This window comes from Zootoca vivipara, chromosome 7 (assembly GCF_963506605.1).
Source record: "Zootoca vivipara chromosome 7, rZooViv1.1, whole genome shotgun sequence".
Lineage (NCBI taxonomy): Eukaryota > Metazoa > Chordata > Lepidosauria > Squamata > Lacertidae > Zootoca > Zootoca vivipara.
This window is the reverse complement of record NC_083282.1, coordinates 32386629-32405379: the sequence shown is the minus strand read 5'-3', so window position 1 is coordinate 32405379 and position 18751 is coordinate 32386629. Positions and strand designations below refer to the sequence as shown.

General features: G+C 42.8%; 1 protein-coding gene across 1 annotated transcript in view; it reads right to left on the bottom strand.

The window, feature by feature from the left end:
- NEGR1 (neuronal growth regulator 1) overlaps positions 1-18751 on the bottom strand; it is a 452107-nt gene that overhangs the window by 266619 nt on the left and 166737 nt on the right. The window contains exon 2 of the mRNA XM_035123509.2: positions 1509-1741. Within this exon, the coding sequence (XP_034979400.1) occupies positions 1509-1741 (233 nt within the window). The remainder of the gene's footprint in view (positions 1-1508; positions 1742-18751) is intronic.

The window sequence follows — 18751 nt, the reverse complement described above, 5'->3', positions numbered from 1 at the left end:
AGTGATTTGCCACTACTGTTGCAAGTTTGTCACTAGTGAAAAAGAAGGGAGAGACACTGAGAGGGAAATGGTGGTTTTAAACAACAACAGAGCTTAGAGTAAAGCGGGGGTGGAGAAAAACTGGGAGGGGGAAAGTGGTCATTTCAAACAACAGCAGAGAATTAAGAGACACCGAGAGGGGGGAAAATGATGATTTAAAACCATGGCAGAGGTTTGAGTAGAGTGAGCAGGGGTGACACGGAGGAAAGAGAAGTGATAGTTTTAACCACAGTTTGAATACAGCAGGAGGGGATTTGGGAAAGGTTCTATTTTGTTAGCTTTTGGTGTTAGCTTCTGTGTTGTACAACAATTAACTTGCTGAAACTTTAAAAATAAACCCTCAGAGTGGTTCTACCCCTACTTTACTCAGACTACAGTTGTTGTTTAAAACCGCCACTTTCCTCTCATTTATCTTAAGTTTATATTCTGCCCTTCCTCCTAAAGGAGCCTCATAGTTTTTTCAAGGTTGCCAGGAACAGCATATTTCAGCCAACAAATGTCTGGGTAAAGAAGAATTTTCAAATCCCACCCCCAATGAAATTTAATAATGAGGGAGACACTACTAGGAAGGTCATTCCACAAATGGGGAACCATCACTTGTCCCAGATCCCTAAGATCTAGGCTGCACCAGCAACAGAGCTTCCCCTGCTAGCCATAAAGCTCAAAATGGTTGCTAATGAGAGAGGTGCTCTTTTCAGTCCTAGGACAACAAGCCATTTAGTGCTTTGTACAGTCACAATATTAATTGAAAGACCATGTTCTCCCACATCATTCTGCCCTCTTGTGCAGATCTTTGATGGAGACATTGTTTTGCATCCATCCACAAGCAGAGGTATTATGACCCATATCATTATAATAAGGGTTCTAAACTGTGTGAGGCATCTATGCACTGTCTCCCTACTTCAGATCTTCAGTCCCAATGCACGGACAACAATGAAATTGGGAGCATGCCAGTGAAGGTGGTCCCAGAAAACTGAACTCTGACCTCCCTGTCATGTGCTTCAATGCCTGAATAGAGATTATGTTTACCACCTTTCCAGAACATGTCCAATTCTCACTGAGTAGCTTACAAATGCTTATGTCAGGATTCACAAGCCATTGCTTGCAAACCCAGACACATTTTGTAATTGCCCCCAAGCTCAGTTATCTAAATGCAATTTTCAGCATTCACTGAAGTGTGCCTGAGGAATTGGGTAGAACTTGGGGAAGAGTTATCCGTTTCCCCAGTATTACTCTGGGATTCCCAGCATTCGTATGGGATCATCTTTCAAAGAGAAGACAATTATCACATTAATTGCATCAGAAAGACAGTCAATGAGTGAACTGAAGGGCACAAATAGAAAAACAAGAGTAAATTAAACTTTTAGACGTTGCAGCACATAAGAATGCCAAATAGATTTCCTTTTGAAAAGCAGATTGCTTATGATTATCTATAAAATGTATATATCTATATAATGAATGACTAATACCTTTTACTGTTAAGTACACCTGCATTGTCCTCGGCGTGTGTTGAGTCTGCACCGAACAAGTATAGGGACCATCATCTGAGACATCCACATTCTGTATCTGGAGGCTGTACTCCTTTTTGTTTGCTGTTGCAATTGAAACTCGAGGATCTACTGACCACTTGTCTCCTCCTGCAAAAATAATACTTGATCGGTTCAGCCAGGCACCTTTTGAAGCTCCATCTTCCAAGTAACACCTGTAGATTTCAAAGAATAGAAGCAATTAACTTTTTGGCATAAAACTTGTTTAATGTTTACATATTTTGAATTAGAAAGCTTACTTTTGTGTGGCTTTGATGCATTCAGAACTACAACTTTTAATGGAAGGGTCTAATTTTGGCACAAAAATGGCAAGCCGGTGCAAATGATACCCGATGATCTACTGCTGAGTAGCTTTCTATTTTCTGAATGCCCCCCCCCAAGGGAGATAAGTTATTATTAGCAGTAGCGGTATCGGAATTACAGTTAAAGTCCCCAAAGGCAAAGGACACAGTAATACAAAATATGCAGTGAAATGCCATAACTCAATCAGTGCACACAAAACAATATAAGGCAAAACAACCATAACAAAGGAAAACCCATGACTGCATAATGCAGATGTTTGAAAAGTTGAATAGATAAATAGAATGATTTCCTGCAAGTTAAGAAATCCATGTTGTGGATGCACCTTGTCTACATTCTCCAAGGTTCAGAAACAAAGTACTGGGATGAATGGACCTAACTGTAACCCAGCAACACACCACTCACATCAGAATCATTTTTATATACTGAACAAAATCTTCCTCCCTTAGACAATGAGCTAGAACTTTTGAACTATGGACATATTATAGAGAAAGAAAAAGGTTCAGCAGTGAAACACTGTTGATGAGTTTAGCAATATGTGTAGATCATGTATAGATATTGCAGGTTTATTAAGAAAAGAAAACAAATTGTGAAACCGTAGGGTATTGCAACAAGAGAAGATGAAACTGTAGCTCTATTCATACTAATAGAGACCATTAAATGCTGGGAAGTAGCGATACTCCAGCCATTGTGACAGATTTCTGCCTCTCTAAACTTCATTTTGAAAATGTTCAGCTACAAATTGAAGAGTGGTTCTTTTAAATGAGCACAAAGTACAGCCACAGAATGAAATACACATCCACCAAAAAGGGTTTGACATAATCTCTACACAATCCCTCAGGGGTTTGAACACTGTGCTGAAGATTGCTACAAAATCCCAAGCTGAATTCAACAGGGTAAGTTACTGCCAACAGTATGAAACTAATCAGTTGAAAAATAAGGAACATGGTATATTGTAGAATCTAATTTGCAGCCAGTTTCATCCTCTTGCCAAACCAATCCTGCCCTCCTCCTCCGCCACCCCGGAAAACAACAACAGGAGTCGTCTTTAAAGGTTTGTATTAAGAGAAATACTTTCTTTCCATATTTTTTTCCCAAGTAGAGAAACATAGCTTTAAAAAAAACCCCTAAAATGTGACTATGATGTTAAGGTATGTGGTCAAACATTCAAAAATGGATATTCAACATGTCACTGTCTTCTGAGAAATCTATTCACTCTAATTGGGAATTAAATATAATATTAATTAATGACAGAAAACTGAAAAGGATTTATCAGGTTTTTGACAAATATGCAAAAAAGACTAATTGCATTTTTATTAAATAATTCAATCCATCACCTTTGATGGAATGATTGGAACATTCTCACTTAATGATGCATTTTAAGTGAAATGTGGATACAGTGTTCGCAAGTATCAATGGGGCAGCAGCTTCCCAAGAGAGAGAAAAAGCCATTAGGTTTTTTGTGTGCAGAATGATGGACTGAAAATGCAGCACACTGTCTATTGCCAAAGTCATGCTTAAGTTCATATACTGCAAATAATAATAATAATAATAATAATAATAATAATAATAATAATAATTTTATTATTTATACCCCACCCATCTGGCTGGGTTTCCCCAGGCACTCTTCAGGTATATACATACAAGAGAGCCATCATTTTTTCAAGAGCATCCTTATTCTTTGAAAATGCAACTTAAGGAATTTGATATGCAACTTTTAAGCACATGTTGATATATCAAGTGATGAAACAGGCTGAGGCCCTTGAAAGACCACCATCAAATCCTGGGAGACAAGTCAAACCCTATATGGATAAGGAATGTGTTATGGGGTGGCAGGCACTCATGCAGAAGAAGAATGGAGTGCTAAAGTGGTTTTAGCTCACCATCAGTTTATTATTAGTGCTCCATACACAGTGTCCAACCCTTAGAGCACTGGTTCAGTCTTTGTGGCACAGAAGGAGACATTAAAAAAGAGAGCAAATTAATTGGTAACATAATTACTTAAAATTGCATATTGAGAACAAAGCCTTTTCTCCTGTTACACCTTTGTCTGTTTCATAATCATTATGTGCCAATTGGCACTGTTGAGTATTGTTGTTACAGGACAGTTTGAACCAGCCTTGAACATCAAATCAATGCATGAGTATGCATAGGAAGTTTCCTAATACATCTGCATGGATCAAGAGGTTCTTAATGGAGGGTAACATATGGTACTTCTGACTAATTATGACTAATTTGCTTTTGCTCAAAAGCATCCTCTGCTCTGAGCTTGACCTCCATCTTGGAACTGGCCTTCTAAAAAAACCCCATGATTTATGGAAATCCTGAAGCATCATCCTAAGCATGCTCATCCAATTGCTTGAGATTCAATGCCTTCACAACCTGCTCAATAGGAATCAGGCAGGATATGCTCTTCAAGATGGAATTTGGGTTTTAGAATGGGATCTGGAAGATATGCACCCAATAGATAATTTAATAATCCCCCTACATAGGCCAACACAGGCTTTTAATGTTTAACAGACCAAAGTATTTTAATATTTTGTTGGAAGCTGCCCAGAGTGGCTGGGGAAACCCAGCCAGATGGGTGGGGTATAAATAATAAATTATTATTATTATTATTATTATTATTATTATTATTATTATTATTTATATTTAGAGCCAAAGAATATGGCATTTTCTCTTTCAATGAAGCATGTCATGTCAGCACCATAAAATAATTTCAACAATGCATTTCATTGCTTTTGAAGAAGTCCCGTCCCCCCCAATAACTAAATTAACCAAGTCGGATCTCAATGCATGAGATGATAATTAATTAAAGATTAAAGGCATTTCTCCCTTCATATTTAATCCTAACTCATATAAAAACTATGTTCAAGCAGACAGGTTTAGCCAGGTCCTTTCACAGCTGTCTCCTCAGCCAAACGGACAGTTCTGAAGCTTTGAGTGCAGAGTCTTCAAAAGACTATAAAGCAGCCAGATGCTGTGACATGTGTTTTGAAAGTTGCAGAGTTTCCTCTCTGCTCTTCACGGAATAAATAAATAAATAAAAACCAGCTCTTTGGACATCAAGGCTTTAATGCTGAAATGGATAAGATAAAACAGAGTTGGAAGGAGGAATCATCAGACTTGCAGCAGGCTGTTTTATTTGCTAGAGTTCCTATTCTCTCCTCTCCCCCCCCCCCAGCCTCTCTTGCCACCTATTAGAAGAATTTTCATAAGTCAAAATAATACAATATTGCTTACTTGGCCAATCTAAAATGAGTTTCTCCATGAATAAGTGCCCTTGTCCAAAAGGAGTTTACATATTAATAAAACAAACCAATGATGGAAATATAGTTAATCAAAAGCCACCCATAAACTGATCTCTATAACTAGGACTTTAAATGTAGGGCATCAAACCTAATTCACAGAATAGATTTTGGGAGCCCATTCATCATTTATACTTGCTTTTATTTATGGCTGTTCAGATTGGAGTATCCCAAACAACCCTTTAGGAATGTATGTAGTTGTTGCCATATAAATGTAGATACCTGAAGGAGCGTCTCCCCCCCCCCCATCATTCTGTCCAGACACTGAGGTCCAGTACTGAGGGCCTTCTGGCAGTTCCCTCGTTGCGAGAAGCCAAGTTGCAGGGAACCAGGCAGAGGGCCTTCTCGGTGGTGGCGCCCACCCTGTGGAACGCCCTCCCATCAGATGTCAAAGAAAAAAAACAGCTACCAGATTTTTAGAAGACATCTGAAGGCAGCCGTGTTTAGGGAGGCTTTTAATGTTTATTTCATTTTTCTTTTGTAAGCCGCCCAGAGTGGCTGGGGAAACCCAGTCAGATGGGTGGGGTATAAATAATAAATTTTTATTTTGCTTGAGTGTGTATCATCATCATCATCATCATCAATGGAACATGTCATAACATGCAGCTTTCTTCTCTGACAGCTTGAGAATTTCAGAATGTGGTCTTTGAGTTTGGAATGGGATCTAGGAATGGGCATGTAATTTTATTTGTATACTGCCTTTCCATAGGTAAAACTATGCTTAAGGGGGCTTAAACATGGGGGGGCGGGGATTACATAATTTGAAATGTAACAAAAGTGGTAACAAACAATAAATAAAACATCCAAAAAATACAACCGAATTGAGCAATTTCCACATAAATAAGATAGATAAGATAAATACTTTGTCATTGTACATAGTACAATGAAATTGAATGCCATCCCATAAAAGCACAACAAAAACACAATTACAGCCACACACACACACACACACAACCACCACAACTTCCCAAGATAATATTATTTAGTTACAGCATTTAAGATGGTTATTATTCACTCTGTAACCCAATCCTTAGGAGTTCCTGCCAGCTGTAGATGTTGTTCGCCCAGCCAAATGTACTCCAAACAAGTAACAACAATAAAAACCATACAAAACACTGAGAGAGAAAAGGAACGTACTAAACTGCTGCATCTATGCGTGCCACCATCTTAGAGATAGAAAGTTTAGATACTAAAGATACATTTTTAAGAAACAAAAAAAAAAGAAAACCAAAACAGCAACAACCCCTGCCCCAAGCAATATCCCAGCCCAAGAGTCTGTTCAGCAACCTTAGCTTTTGTAGCTGTAGAGTCAGTCAGGGCTCTGCCCTCCCAGGCCAGTTGGGAAAAGGCCTGCAAGGCAGAGAACAGGTTTCATAGCCAAGATAGTCTGAATAGTCAAGGTGGTATGTGTTGTGTATTGAGTCAAAGGATTTTATATCTGTATTATTATTGTCTGTATTTGCATTAGGATAAAGTAACTGCCTTTTGGTTCCAGAGGGTACAGCTACTATTGGTTCATTTAAGCTGCTGTATTTGGATCCTCTGTCTTATTGGTTTCCTCCAAAAGGCAGCACTGTGATTGCTTGATATTGTTCCCTCCAAAATGTATCCCTTCCTAGCTAGTCCCCTGTCCCTATAAATGTAGCTTTCCTCTCCTCAGTCTTCAGTCTTGTTCACTTAAATAAAGAGCTGTTACTAGAGAACTGTCTCCAGCATGTTTTGTCAAGAGAGCTGAAATCACAAACCCCACGTCACAACAACTGGCGACGAAGGTGGGATCCGGAATGCTGAGGAGCGGTTAAACACAACCCTGCCTCAGAGTCCGGATTGCAGCTGAGAACAAGACTCACTGGCCAGCTGAGAAGACGACCCTGCCCGCTAGGACAATGGAGAGTCCAAGGGTATTGGAGCCCTTCCAGCCATCAGAGCCCCACACCTGGGAAGACTACGTCGAACGCTTCGAGTTCTTTGCAGTGGCTCAAGGGATCACCGATGCCAGCAAAAGAAGGGCCACATTCCTGAGCTACTGTGGGCCCGAGACCTTCAAGCTGGCCAAGGCATTACTTGCTCCAGCGAAGCTGAGTGAGACATCTCTCAAAGATATTCTTGCCTGCCTAACAAGCCACTTGGCGCCTACTGAGACCAAGATGGCCCGGCGGATGGAGTTCCATAAGAGGCAGCAGCATGCTGGGGAGTCTGTATCCACATTTCTGGCTGAACTCCGGAAGCTCGCTCAGCACTGCGGCTTCCAAAATCTGGAAGAGACTCTCCTGGATCGGTTTATTGGTGGTCTGAGCAGCAAGAAAGCCAGAAGACGCATCGTGGCTAAAGAAGAGGTTACCCTTGCTTCAGCCTTGAAAGAGGCCACCGCCACGGAGAATTATGAAAGAGAGGAGCTTGATGCCAGTCGCAAGGCCACTAAGCCACAGATAGAAGTTGCGCATGCCATGGACGAGCTAGAGGCTACTCCGAGCCAGAGCCCAGTCCGTGGGGTCGAGTCGGTGCGTCAGGCCTGCACAGTGCACAGAGATCGCCGAGGCAGTTGCCCAGGTTGTGGCGGAAACCATGAAAGGAAGAGTTGTCGTTTCAGGGATGCTATCTGCCGGACGTGCGGAAAGACGGGTCACATCGCCAGGGTCTGTAGATCGGCGGCGTCGGGAGCGACAGGAGCACCTAGACTGGAGCATCGCAGACCGCCCACAGCAACTCGTTTTCTAAAGGACTGCCACTACGTAACGGAGATCAACGGGAGGGCCGTGCAGTTTCCAGCGCAAGGCAAGGCACACGTCAAGGTGAAGATTGAGGGTCAGCAGTGCGACATGGAGGTGGACTCCGGATCCGCATTCACCATCGTGTCGGACCAGACCGCGAAGACATTCTTCCCCAGGGGTAAGTTGCCCCCTCTGGAGCCCTTTCCGGCAACCTTGCAGTCGTACTCAGCAGGCCGCATCCATGTTATGGGAATGTGTGCCGTGAGAGTACAGTTCCGGGACAAACAGGCTGTACTCAAACTGGTGATTGCGAAGGGCAGTCGCCCCAGTCTCCTGGGCACTGACTGGTTCCCTGCCCTGGGACTGAGTATCTCAGGGCTTAATTCAATCCAAACCTGCCCTGAGATGAGTGAGGTATTATGCAAGGAATTTGCTGGTCTCTTTAATGGAAAACTGGGTTGTTATAAAGGGCCCCCAGTTGACTTCGAGTTGGACCCCGGGGTGGCCCCAATCCGACTCAAACCAAGGCGAGTGCCATTTGCACTGCAACCCAAGATCGAGGCAGAGCTGGATAAATTGGTCAAGCAAGGAGTTCTCTCACCCGTGGACTCTGCTAAGTGGGAGACTCCAATCGTCACGCCCCTTAAAGCAAATGGGGAAGTCAGAATATGTGCAGATTACAAATGTACTATCAATAAGGCACTCAGGGGAAACTCATACCCCATTCCAGTCGTATCACATCTGTTGGCTAAACTGGCTGGGGGCAAGGTGTTCGCCAAAATTGACCTGGCACAAGCTTACCAACAGCTGCCAGTAACCCCACAATCAGCGGAAGCACAGACTATTGTCACACATAAAGGGGCGTTCAGAGTTAACAGATTACAGTTCGGAGTTTGTGTGGCCCCAGGGATTTTTCAAGGGCTCATGGAACGCCTGTTAAGAGGTCTGCCGGGGGTCTTGCCATTTTTTGATGATGTTTTGATTGCTGGAAAAGACCCACAGGAACTGGTTGCGCGTGTCCGTGCAGTGTTGCTCAAGTTCAAGGAGGTGGGGTTGCAACTGAAAAAAGAAAAATGCAGTTTTGGGGTGCCAACTGTGGATTTCTTGGGGTTTAAAATTGATGCATCAGGCATCCACCCCACAGATGCTAAGATTAAGGCCATCATCGAGGCACCACGACCACAGAACAAGACGGAGTTGCAGTCATTCCTGGGACTTATTAACTTTTATCATTCGTTCTTACCCCAGAAAGCTTCGGTAGCTGAACCATTACATAGACTATTGCAGAAAAAGAATGTGTGGCGATGGGGGCGGGAGCAGCAGAAGGCTTTTGACTCCTTGCGAGGAATGCTGAGTAGCAGGAGCGTCCTTGCTCATTATGATGAGTCAAAGCCGCTGGTCCTGGCATGTGATGCCTCTCAATACGGTCTGGGGGCTGTGCTGAGTCATAGGGAACCGGATGGGTCGGAAAAGCCCATCTCTTTCTATTCCCGTACGTTGTCGCCCACAGAGCGCAACTATGCTCAAATTGATAAAGAGGCACTGGCTATTGTGTCCGGAATCAAAAGGTTTTATGATTATTTGTACGGTCGCCATTTCTCCATTGAAACGGACCACAAACCACTGTTAGGGTTGTTCAGCCCAAACAAACAAACGCCACAAATTCTCTCCCCCAGAATGTTGCGTTGGTCAATATTCCTGAATGGGTTCCAGTACACCTTGACCCATGTGCCGGGGAAACAGTTGTGCCATGCTGATGCGCTGAGTCGATTGCCCCTTCCTGGCGGGAGCAATGAGGATCCTGCTCCGGCGGAGCACATTATGATGCTAGAAACACTTCCGGGGGCTCCTGTAACAGCTACGGATATAGCTGAGAAAACTAGGAAAGATGCTGTTCTCTCCCGTGTGCTCACTTGGGTGGGGAGGGGGTGGCCAGGTGGTCCGCATGAAGAAAAATTCAGGCCTTATGCGACAAGGCAGCACGAATTGTCCATGCATAAGGGTTGTCTCCTATGGGGAGATAGGGTGATAATCCCAGCACCACTGAGAAACAGGGTTCTTGAGACGCTTCACATGGGACACCCGGGAATGGTCAGGATGAAGTCGCTAGCCCGATGTTATGTGTGGTGGCCTGGAATGGACCAGAACATAGAACAATGGGTACGAACATGCAAGGCATGCCAAGAGGTGCGGCCAGAAGTGGCCAGAGCACCAGTCCACTGGTGGGAGCAGTCCAGGACTCCCTGGAGCCGGCTGCACATAGATTTTGCTGGGCCATTCCAAGGGAAGGTCTTTTTGGTTATCGTTGATGCATATTCCAAATGGTTAGAAGTGGCGATGGTCCCTAGCATGGCATCAGCTGCCGTAATCAAGGTGTTGAGGCAGCTGTTTGCTACCCACGGGTTACCTGAGACCATTGTATCAGATAATGGGGCAGCTTTTGCATCCCAAGAATTCAGGGCATTCTTGGCTGATAACTTTATAAGAGGGGTCACATCCGCGCCCTTTCACCCATCCTCCAATGGGCAGGCTGAGCGCATGGTAAGAACAGCCAAAGAATCCATTGCGCGCTTAATGGAGGGTAACTGGTCGGCTCGCATTGCGCGAATGTTATTTTTGCAGCATGCGACGCCGTGTACTGCGACGGGCAAGTCGCCAGCCGAGCTGCTCTTAGGTAGAAGACTGGTAACGGTGCTGGATTATGTCCACCCAGATAAAATGCCAAACCGTAATTCAAGAGCAACCCCCCAGGCTGAGACTGACACAACAAGGTATCTCGCCCCTGAAGATCTGGTCTGGGTGAGGAACTATTCACGAGGTCCGCGGTGGGTGGCCGGTGTGATCACCCGGGCTAGTGGACCTGTGTCCTATTATGTGACCTTGGAAAATGGGCAAGTTTGGAAGAGACATATAGATCAGCTGAGGCGCCGGGCGCTCAGCAGGGAGGAGTCAGATAATTCATCCCTGGCTAATGACGCACAGCTGCAAGACCAGAGTGAAAATGGTCCAGAGGTACAGTCACCAGGGGCTTCAGCAAATGAACCAGGGTCTGCTAGTCCTCAGGATGACGAGGTACAGGTCGGGGACCCTGAGATGTCTGGGACTCCATCTGTTCCTGATGAAACCCCTATAGCAGCCCCTCCACCACAGGTAACACCCAATCCAGAACCTGCAACACCTGTTGTCAGGAGATCAGGTAGAAGTTGTAGGACCCCACAGTACCTGAGGGATTACGTCTGCTGTGCTCACTAGGGGGGGAGGGGTGTTGTGTATTGAGTCAAAGGATTTTATATCTGTAATATTATTGTCTGTATTTGCATTAGGATAAAGTAACTGCCTTTTGGTTCCAGAGGGTACAGCTACTATTGGTTCATTTAAGCTGCTGTATTTGGATCCTCTGTCTTATTGGTTTCCTCCAAAAGGCAGCACTGTGATTGCTTGATATTGTTCCCTCCAAAATGTATCCCTTCCTAGCTAGTCCCCTGTCCCTATAAATGTAGCTTTCCTCTCCTCAGTCTTCAGTCTTGTTCACTTAAATAAAGAGCTGTTACTAGAGAACTGTCTCCAGCATGTTTTGTCAAGAGAGCTGAAATCACAAACCCCACGTCACAACAGTATGTATGTATGTATGTATGTATGTATGTATGTATGTATGTAATGACACATATTCCACGTGGATGAGTAGACAAAGATTACCTACCACTGAAAGGGAAAGGGAATGTATCCTCCTCTCTAGAAATTATATGGCAATTCAAATGTTATGTCGCAATTAATTAAAAAGTGATCACTTGGTTTCCAGAAATATCTCCTAGTGCAATTGTTTTGTTATATTTAAGTACAAATTATACATTCATTTTCACTGAGCGTTTACTATGGACTTCATCTTTCCTCCTTTCAGTTGTTTCAGCTTCTTGCTGGTCACCAGAAGATTATACTTAATGCAATTTATTAATAAAAAAATCTCTATGAAGCACCAATTATTCCTTATGAATAAAGAATGACTATACAGCAAAATTAATTAAACCCAGCACCACAGTCATTAGACAGAAGCGACATTAATCCTGATATTTCTCATGTCTCTTGAGAAACTTTTCTGTGAGCAGGAGTTCAGCTAAAGTTGATTTTCTATTTATGAAAAGATTACTGTGTGTGAACAGCAGAAAATCTAGTTTCTGGGTTTTTTTGTGTTGTGATTATTTAAGCCATATGCTTCTAAAATACATTTACTGATGTCAATTTTATCATATTTGATTGGAAAACTCTTTATTTCTTTTACCAGTGAGTTTATTCCCTTGGTTTCACGAAACATTTTAACTCTAATATGAGATTATTTCTTCATGTATACACTGATGGGTTCTGAACTGGTGGTGACCAATCAAAAGGGGGGGGGGGATACTTGGGGCCCTTGTGCATAGCTCAATGAAAATGTTAACACAGAGTACAACAACTGTACTTTTTAAAAAAATCTCTTAAAATGTAATCGTGAGGGAGACTGACTCGCTAGGGGAACCACTACCAAGAAGGCCCTGCCATGTGTCCACACCAACTGGGCAGCTCCCTGTGCCGGCACCACCAACAGGACCTCCCCTACTGATCAGAGGGCCCAAGACTGTTGATACTGAGGAAGGTGCCCTGTTGGGTACCTGAATACTCTTTTACGGTTTTGTATGCTATCACTAATACTTTGAATTTGGCCCAGGTGAGGACTGCACTGGCTGCCAGTGAACCAAGGTCTTATGGGGATACCCTACTTACCACTTGCACATGGTCTCATGGGACTATCCCACTTACCAACCTAGTAGCAGTGTTGTACACTACATGCAGCTTCTGGACCATCTTCAAGGGCAGCCCCATGTAGAGTACATTGCAGTAGCCCAGGGCTCAGCTTAATTGTTGCTGAAGCAACACCAGAGCTCTGTGTTCTTTGCATCTAGCCCTGTGTTCCACAAGCTTATTGTTTTCTCCATTGTTTCACACATTGTTTCACACATTTCTAAAATGGAATATTTCTCTCTCTCTCTCTCTCTCTCTCTCTCTCTCTCTCTCTCTCTCTCTCTCTCACACACACACACAGGGGGGAGAATTATGATGATGGTGAGTCATATTTTATTATTTACAGGGTCAGAATTAACAAAAAGCATGAGACCCTTTATGCTTTCGTTCGAGACCCATGTTGGGCAAAATATTCCTGCACTGCTGGTACTTGGACTAGATGATCATCATGGTCCCTTCCAACTCTACAAAATTCTATATGTAATTCTATGAGTCAATATTGAGCTAGTTGGGCAAGACTGAGCTAGATGGTCTGACACAGTATAAGGCAAGATCATGTGGCAGATCATGGCGATTTGGGTAGCTTGCTCCTTTAGATATTATAGCTGCACTTGATTTTCACTCCTCACTTGATTTTCATCTCCACTCGGGGCTCATAGCAGGATCAGGCAGAAGCAGCAATGGCTGAGCTTAAATATCCAAATGCAAAGTTTTAGCTACAAATAAATTATCCTCTACTTGGGAACTTTGGCGGGTATCCAATACATTGTCTCATCTACAAAGGGCTCCCGCTTGTGCAATGGGACCTCCCCCCTCTCTTTTCTCCATGTGCCTCCATGCTTTCCCCCCATCCTCACACTGATGGGATGTTTACTTAGTACTGCATTTGATGCAATACTTTGTATGTAAATCTACATCTTTATGGTGATTGTAATCATGCAATTAAAATGCATCATCTGCAGAAGTAATCCATCAAATTCTGTCTAAATAAGTCTAGGCTTACTTTTGGGTTTCACACCAACACACTAAGCAGACAATCTACAGAATTTATTGTGGAGCTGTATCAAGTTCAACTGCACTGTCTACCTGTTAAACATAATAACCTCAATTCCCAGAATATCCAGACAGTTATTTATTTGTATTCAGTTGAAGCACTCCCTCTGTTAGCTTAATAGCTGTGGGTGGTACCCACGTCATCTGTATAGCAGTATTTACAGTGCATTAATCTCACTAATGCTACTTAGAATTCACAGCCTAAAATGTGAATTTTCTTCCATTTTTATATTAGGTGGGACTAGCACAGGTTTACCATCAGTGTGATTCAGTAAAAGCGAAGTAGCCACCAGAGGGAGACTGAGCTGTTTTATTAAATAGGATAGGTCCCTTCACAACCAGTTTCCCTCGAGTCAAATAAAACAGGAGCTTTTTAAATATGCAATCTATCTTTTTTTGGTATAGGTCCAAAATAATATTCAATGCTTTGTGCAATGAATCCATTTCTGGCAGTTCCGTTTGGGTTTATAAAGACCATTTTGCGTGGCATCATTTTTTCCTCTCCCTACACACACTGTGCACAGCCCAGACGGTGTGCTGGGATTAATGGATGCACCTGTAAGAGCTTTAATTTGTTCTGATTTGGGCTGTGCAGTGTGGGAGCAGTTCATTCTGGTTCCAAATGATTGGAACACACTCTGAACAGGTTGAAAGAGTGTAGCCTACTTTATCTTCCCTGGCACCTTCATCACAACATATGCTACACCCTGGAAACCTCATTTCAATTCAAGTTGATTTTGCAGTTCATTGCTGTGCATCAGAGTGACCTGTTGACTTCCTCAGAGCTGCTATTTTTACACTCCTCCCTGGATATATATGTGAAGAACAGAGTTTAGACATATATTTTCTCCCTCTTTCTTTCCCTTTCCCAGAAATGCAGCCGTGCTCTTCCTGTATCAAATATTTTCAGATGCTTGAAAACTGGTTATTAAATGGAAACAACCACACATTTCTTATTGGGTCTGATAGGGAAGCTACTGCAAAGGCTCGGGGAGCTGGCATCATTGCATAGCAACCTACTACAATGCTCTGTGATGGACAATAACAGCTCACAGAGGCGTGGAGACATCCGACATTTATGGCATCATGTTGTGACAATATAAGCCCACTTCATGAGCGCCTACCCTGTTTCTCATATTTTAAGACATACCCATAAAATAAGCCATAGCAGGATTTTTAAGCATTCAAGGAATATAAGCCATACCCCGAAAATAAGACATAGTGATAGGCACAGCAGCAATACCGGCCATGGCAGCAGGAGGAGGAAAAATATAAGACATCCCCTGAAAATAAGCCATAGTGTGTTTTTTTGAGGAAAAAATAAATATAAGACATGTCTTATAATATGAGAAACACGGTAGTCTGTGTGTATAGCCGATGTCTGGAAAGGCAGTGGATCTATGACCTCTGTTCCCTGAAAAAACTGTTCCTTGAGTGGAATGTAAGCAAAGAGGGCTCATGTGAATATAGTTAGTTGTACACTAGAAGGCTTCTTATCTCAGTAGGCTCTCCAATTATGCAACTGATCGGTTTACTGCTGTCATAGACCAGGAACGTTTCTCCTGCTTTACACAGCCATGTGGGCACAAATCCCACACCCCTTGCTATTTTGCTCAATGAATGGCTATAAGGACTGAGGCTGGTAAGATGTGGATCTGGCTCCCTGCTCCCTGCTTTTACTATATCATAGATGGGGCTCTTGTGAACACCCCTAGAGTAAACTTGATTTCATTGTGCATGATGCCTTTGTTTCGGTTGCTAAAATTTCAGCCCAAAATCATGATTTGGGTAAGTCTGATTCCATGTGCACAGCTACAACAAAACAGATCGTGTCTCCTCCTGAGTCCCCCCTTTACTCTGAGGCAACAATTGAATGCTGAAAATTTGCTATGTAAACTAAGGCAATCACATCACTTTTGGGTGGTATTTAGACAAACGCATACAATTTAACAGGTGCTCACAAATACATATAAATTATTTTATACTCTTATCAATGTTATTTGAATCTGACCCTTCTCCTGTTGTCTCTTAAAAAACACCCACCACCCACCATAAACAAACCAAAACACCACACCATAAAGCAATCATTGCACTCCTCTGGGAATGGACAGCTATGAATCAGAGAAGTGCAAATGTTTAAGGAGGAAGTAAGAGCTCTCCCCGGGGTACCTGCCGAATCATAGATTTTTCAGGAGACATAGCTTTTAGCATGTGCTTCTTAATTGGCAAACTGCTGGAAATAAATGGATCAAATGCTTACTTGCTACCTGAATTTTTATGTGTAATTAGCATAATTACCATTCATGAATTTTTCATAGGTCACCTCTAGTACTTTGGAGATTTTGTATATGGATTATTAAATGTAAGGGCTGTGCAAACCACATTATTATTATGCTTGATGGCAAGCTTGAGAAATTAGTCTGCCACCTACAAACCAGATGCTATTACAAAAGAAGGGAGGCAAGAGAAAGGTCAAGCACAGACGTTCCAGTGTATTTTTCAATCTTGCGTTGCTGCTGATTGTGAGACTGGCCCAACCATTGGAGAAGGCAACCTGGCAAGATGCACTACCTCTTCTAAGGTTGTGAATGGAAACTGACAAGTATCATGTTACTTTCACTCTGCTGTTGCCACAGGTACAAGGGGTTTGTTATGCAGCAAATGTAGGGAGACAGCTTTGCAGCAGTCAAGTAGACTGGTAAAATTCCACAGCCAAGTATCTTCCTGCAAACCTAGAGTGGTCTCCAAAGACCACAGCAACTTCTGAGGGCAAGTGACATTCAAACTCTACCATTTGCTCTCAGGAACCTAATATGTTGGCTAATGGAGACTTTGCATATGAAGATGATGGGAAGAAGAGACAACTTGTAGCATCCTCTGCTCCATTTCTACCTTGGCAGAACTCCCCCCCCCCCGGCATGCTTTCTATGTCCCAATACTTTTTAATCACCTTGTATTGCAGCTTTACTGGTATTTGGTTTTTATGTATAGTGCTGGCTTGCCCTGAATGGCAATGTGCATGTGTGTGCAGATCACAGACAGACATAGACACAGACACAGACACAGACACACACACACACACACACACACACACACACACACACACACAATTAAACATTGCAAAGTTGAAGGAATGACCACCAGGCGTGAGGCACACCTCCGCCCGCAGGCAAGCCACAGCTGTCTGAACGCCATGCCCTCTATCTAACCTTTTGCTTTCTTAGTAGTCTGCCGTGCCCTGTCTGTGACCTTTGTCTCCTTTTGGAGAGGTATGGCTCACTTTCCACTTGGTAGGAACATGACACGGTGGAGCAGGTCTCGCAAATATCAGAGGAAACATATGTGTCAGCTCATGATGTAAAAGTGCTAAAGGTCAGACTGTTCCTAAACGTGTGCATATTCTTGCTAATAAAAAGAGTCTCTGTCGAGCTGGCAATCAGCTTGCTTACGCACAGCTCACCTGCTTCAACAACTCCTGACTTGCGTCCTTCACTTCACAAAGTAGCATTGGAAAGCAGCCTAGAGAAAGATGGGGTGTTAAGAATCTCTCTCTCTCTCTCTCTCTCTCTCTCTCTCTCTCTCTCCTTCCTTCCTTCCTTCCTTCCTTCCTTCCTTCCTTCCTTCCTTCCTTCCTTCCTTTCTTTCTTTCTTTCTTTCTTTCTTTCTTTCTGTTCAACCACTCCTTGCTGCTTGAAAAGTGAAAGTTTAACAGGAACTTTTAATGCACATGCATTCACTGCAATGCATAACAGCTAGACTAAGTGTGGGGAGCTGTTGCACTAAACCATTTACCAAATTTCCACCAACAGGTTTGTATCAATTATACACAAAAGCACTGACAATAAAGGTAGATCTGCTTCTTAACTACCACCACTTGTCTTAGAGTTAATGTTACTTCTTGAATTTCAACCATAGAAATATCCAAGACAACCAAAAATGGGTTTCAATTACAGAGCAACCCCAATCCCCGATCTGCTGCACTGGAGGGGTTGCAGAGGAGGAAGAGGTGTCACCCTGCCCATCCCAACCCTCCTTTGGTAGGTTCTGCCAGCATCCACAGAGCTTTCAACTGTACTTGTCCAAACTATGGGTAACTGGAACTTACTGCCAGCAGCATCTCTGCTGAAGTTGCTAGCATATACTCTCCAGACTGTGTTTCAGGATGGAGAGGAAGAAAGGATCTCTTAGCTCACCACACACCCAGCAGGACTCCATGTGTGTTGCTGGATCTACTGCTCTATTCAAGCCAACTGCTTTCTGGCAGGGGTTTGGATTTCACCTTCAACTGGTTTTCTTGGACACTGATGAATCTGCTGCTATAAGCAGATGAGAATGGCTGGGAAAAGCATAGAACATAATACTACTGCATAATGCTTAAGTGTCCAATTTATTACTGCTATGGCTAGCATCAGCTGTGTATTCCCTCTTGTATTCCCTCTGCATGGAGTTTTATATTTATTTATAATATCAGGGGGAAAAATAACACACTTAACACCCAACTATTTATGCCAGTTTCAAGAGCTACTACTAACATGTTTGTGACAACACAGAGGAAATGAATATTTGGATATCTATTTCAGAAAACCTTCCTGCAAGATGGCAGTTTTGGAGAACCCGCACTATCCCTTACTCCATAAGAATGCTTATGTAAAAGCTTGCTCCTCTGTGATCAGTGAAATACTCCCAAAGGCCACAGGATTGTACCCTTACTATTTCATTTTTCATTCCCTACTATGATAAACAACCAGTTCTAAAATAGTCTAAATAAAGTGTAAAAAAATCAAGCATGTGGCCTTAATTTTCAGCCTCAATATTATCCCTCAACAAAGAAAATAAGTACAATCACTTAAAGCTAAAAATGGAAACTTTAGTTGCTTGAGCTATTAAAACGTGCAGCTCTAAACACTTTAAAACATGTATTTATGGTGCAAACTGTGACACCACATATTTCTAGAAACTGAAAACCACTGTGGCTAGGAAGCTCATGCATTTGTCTGGGACCATGATATTTTAAATATTC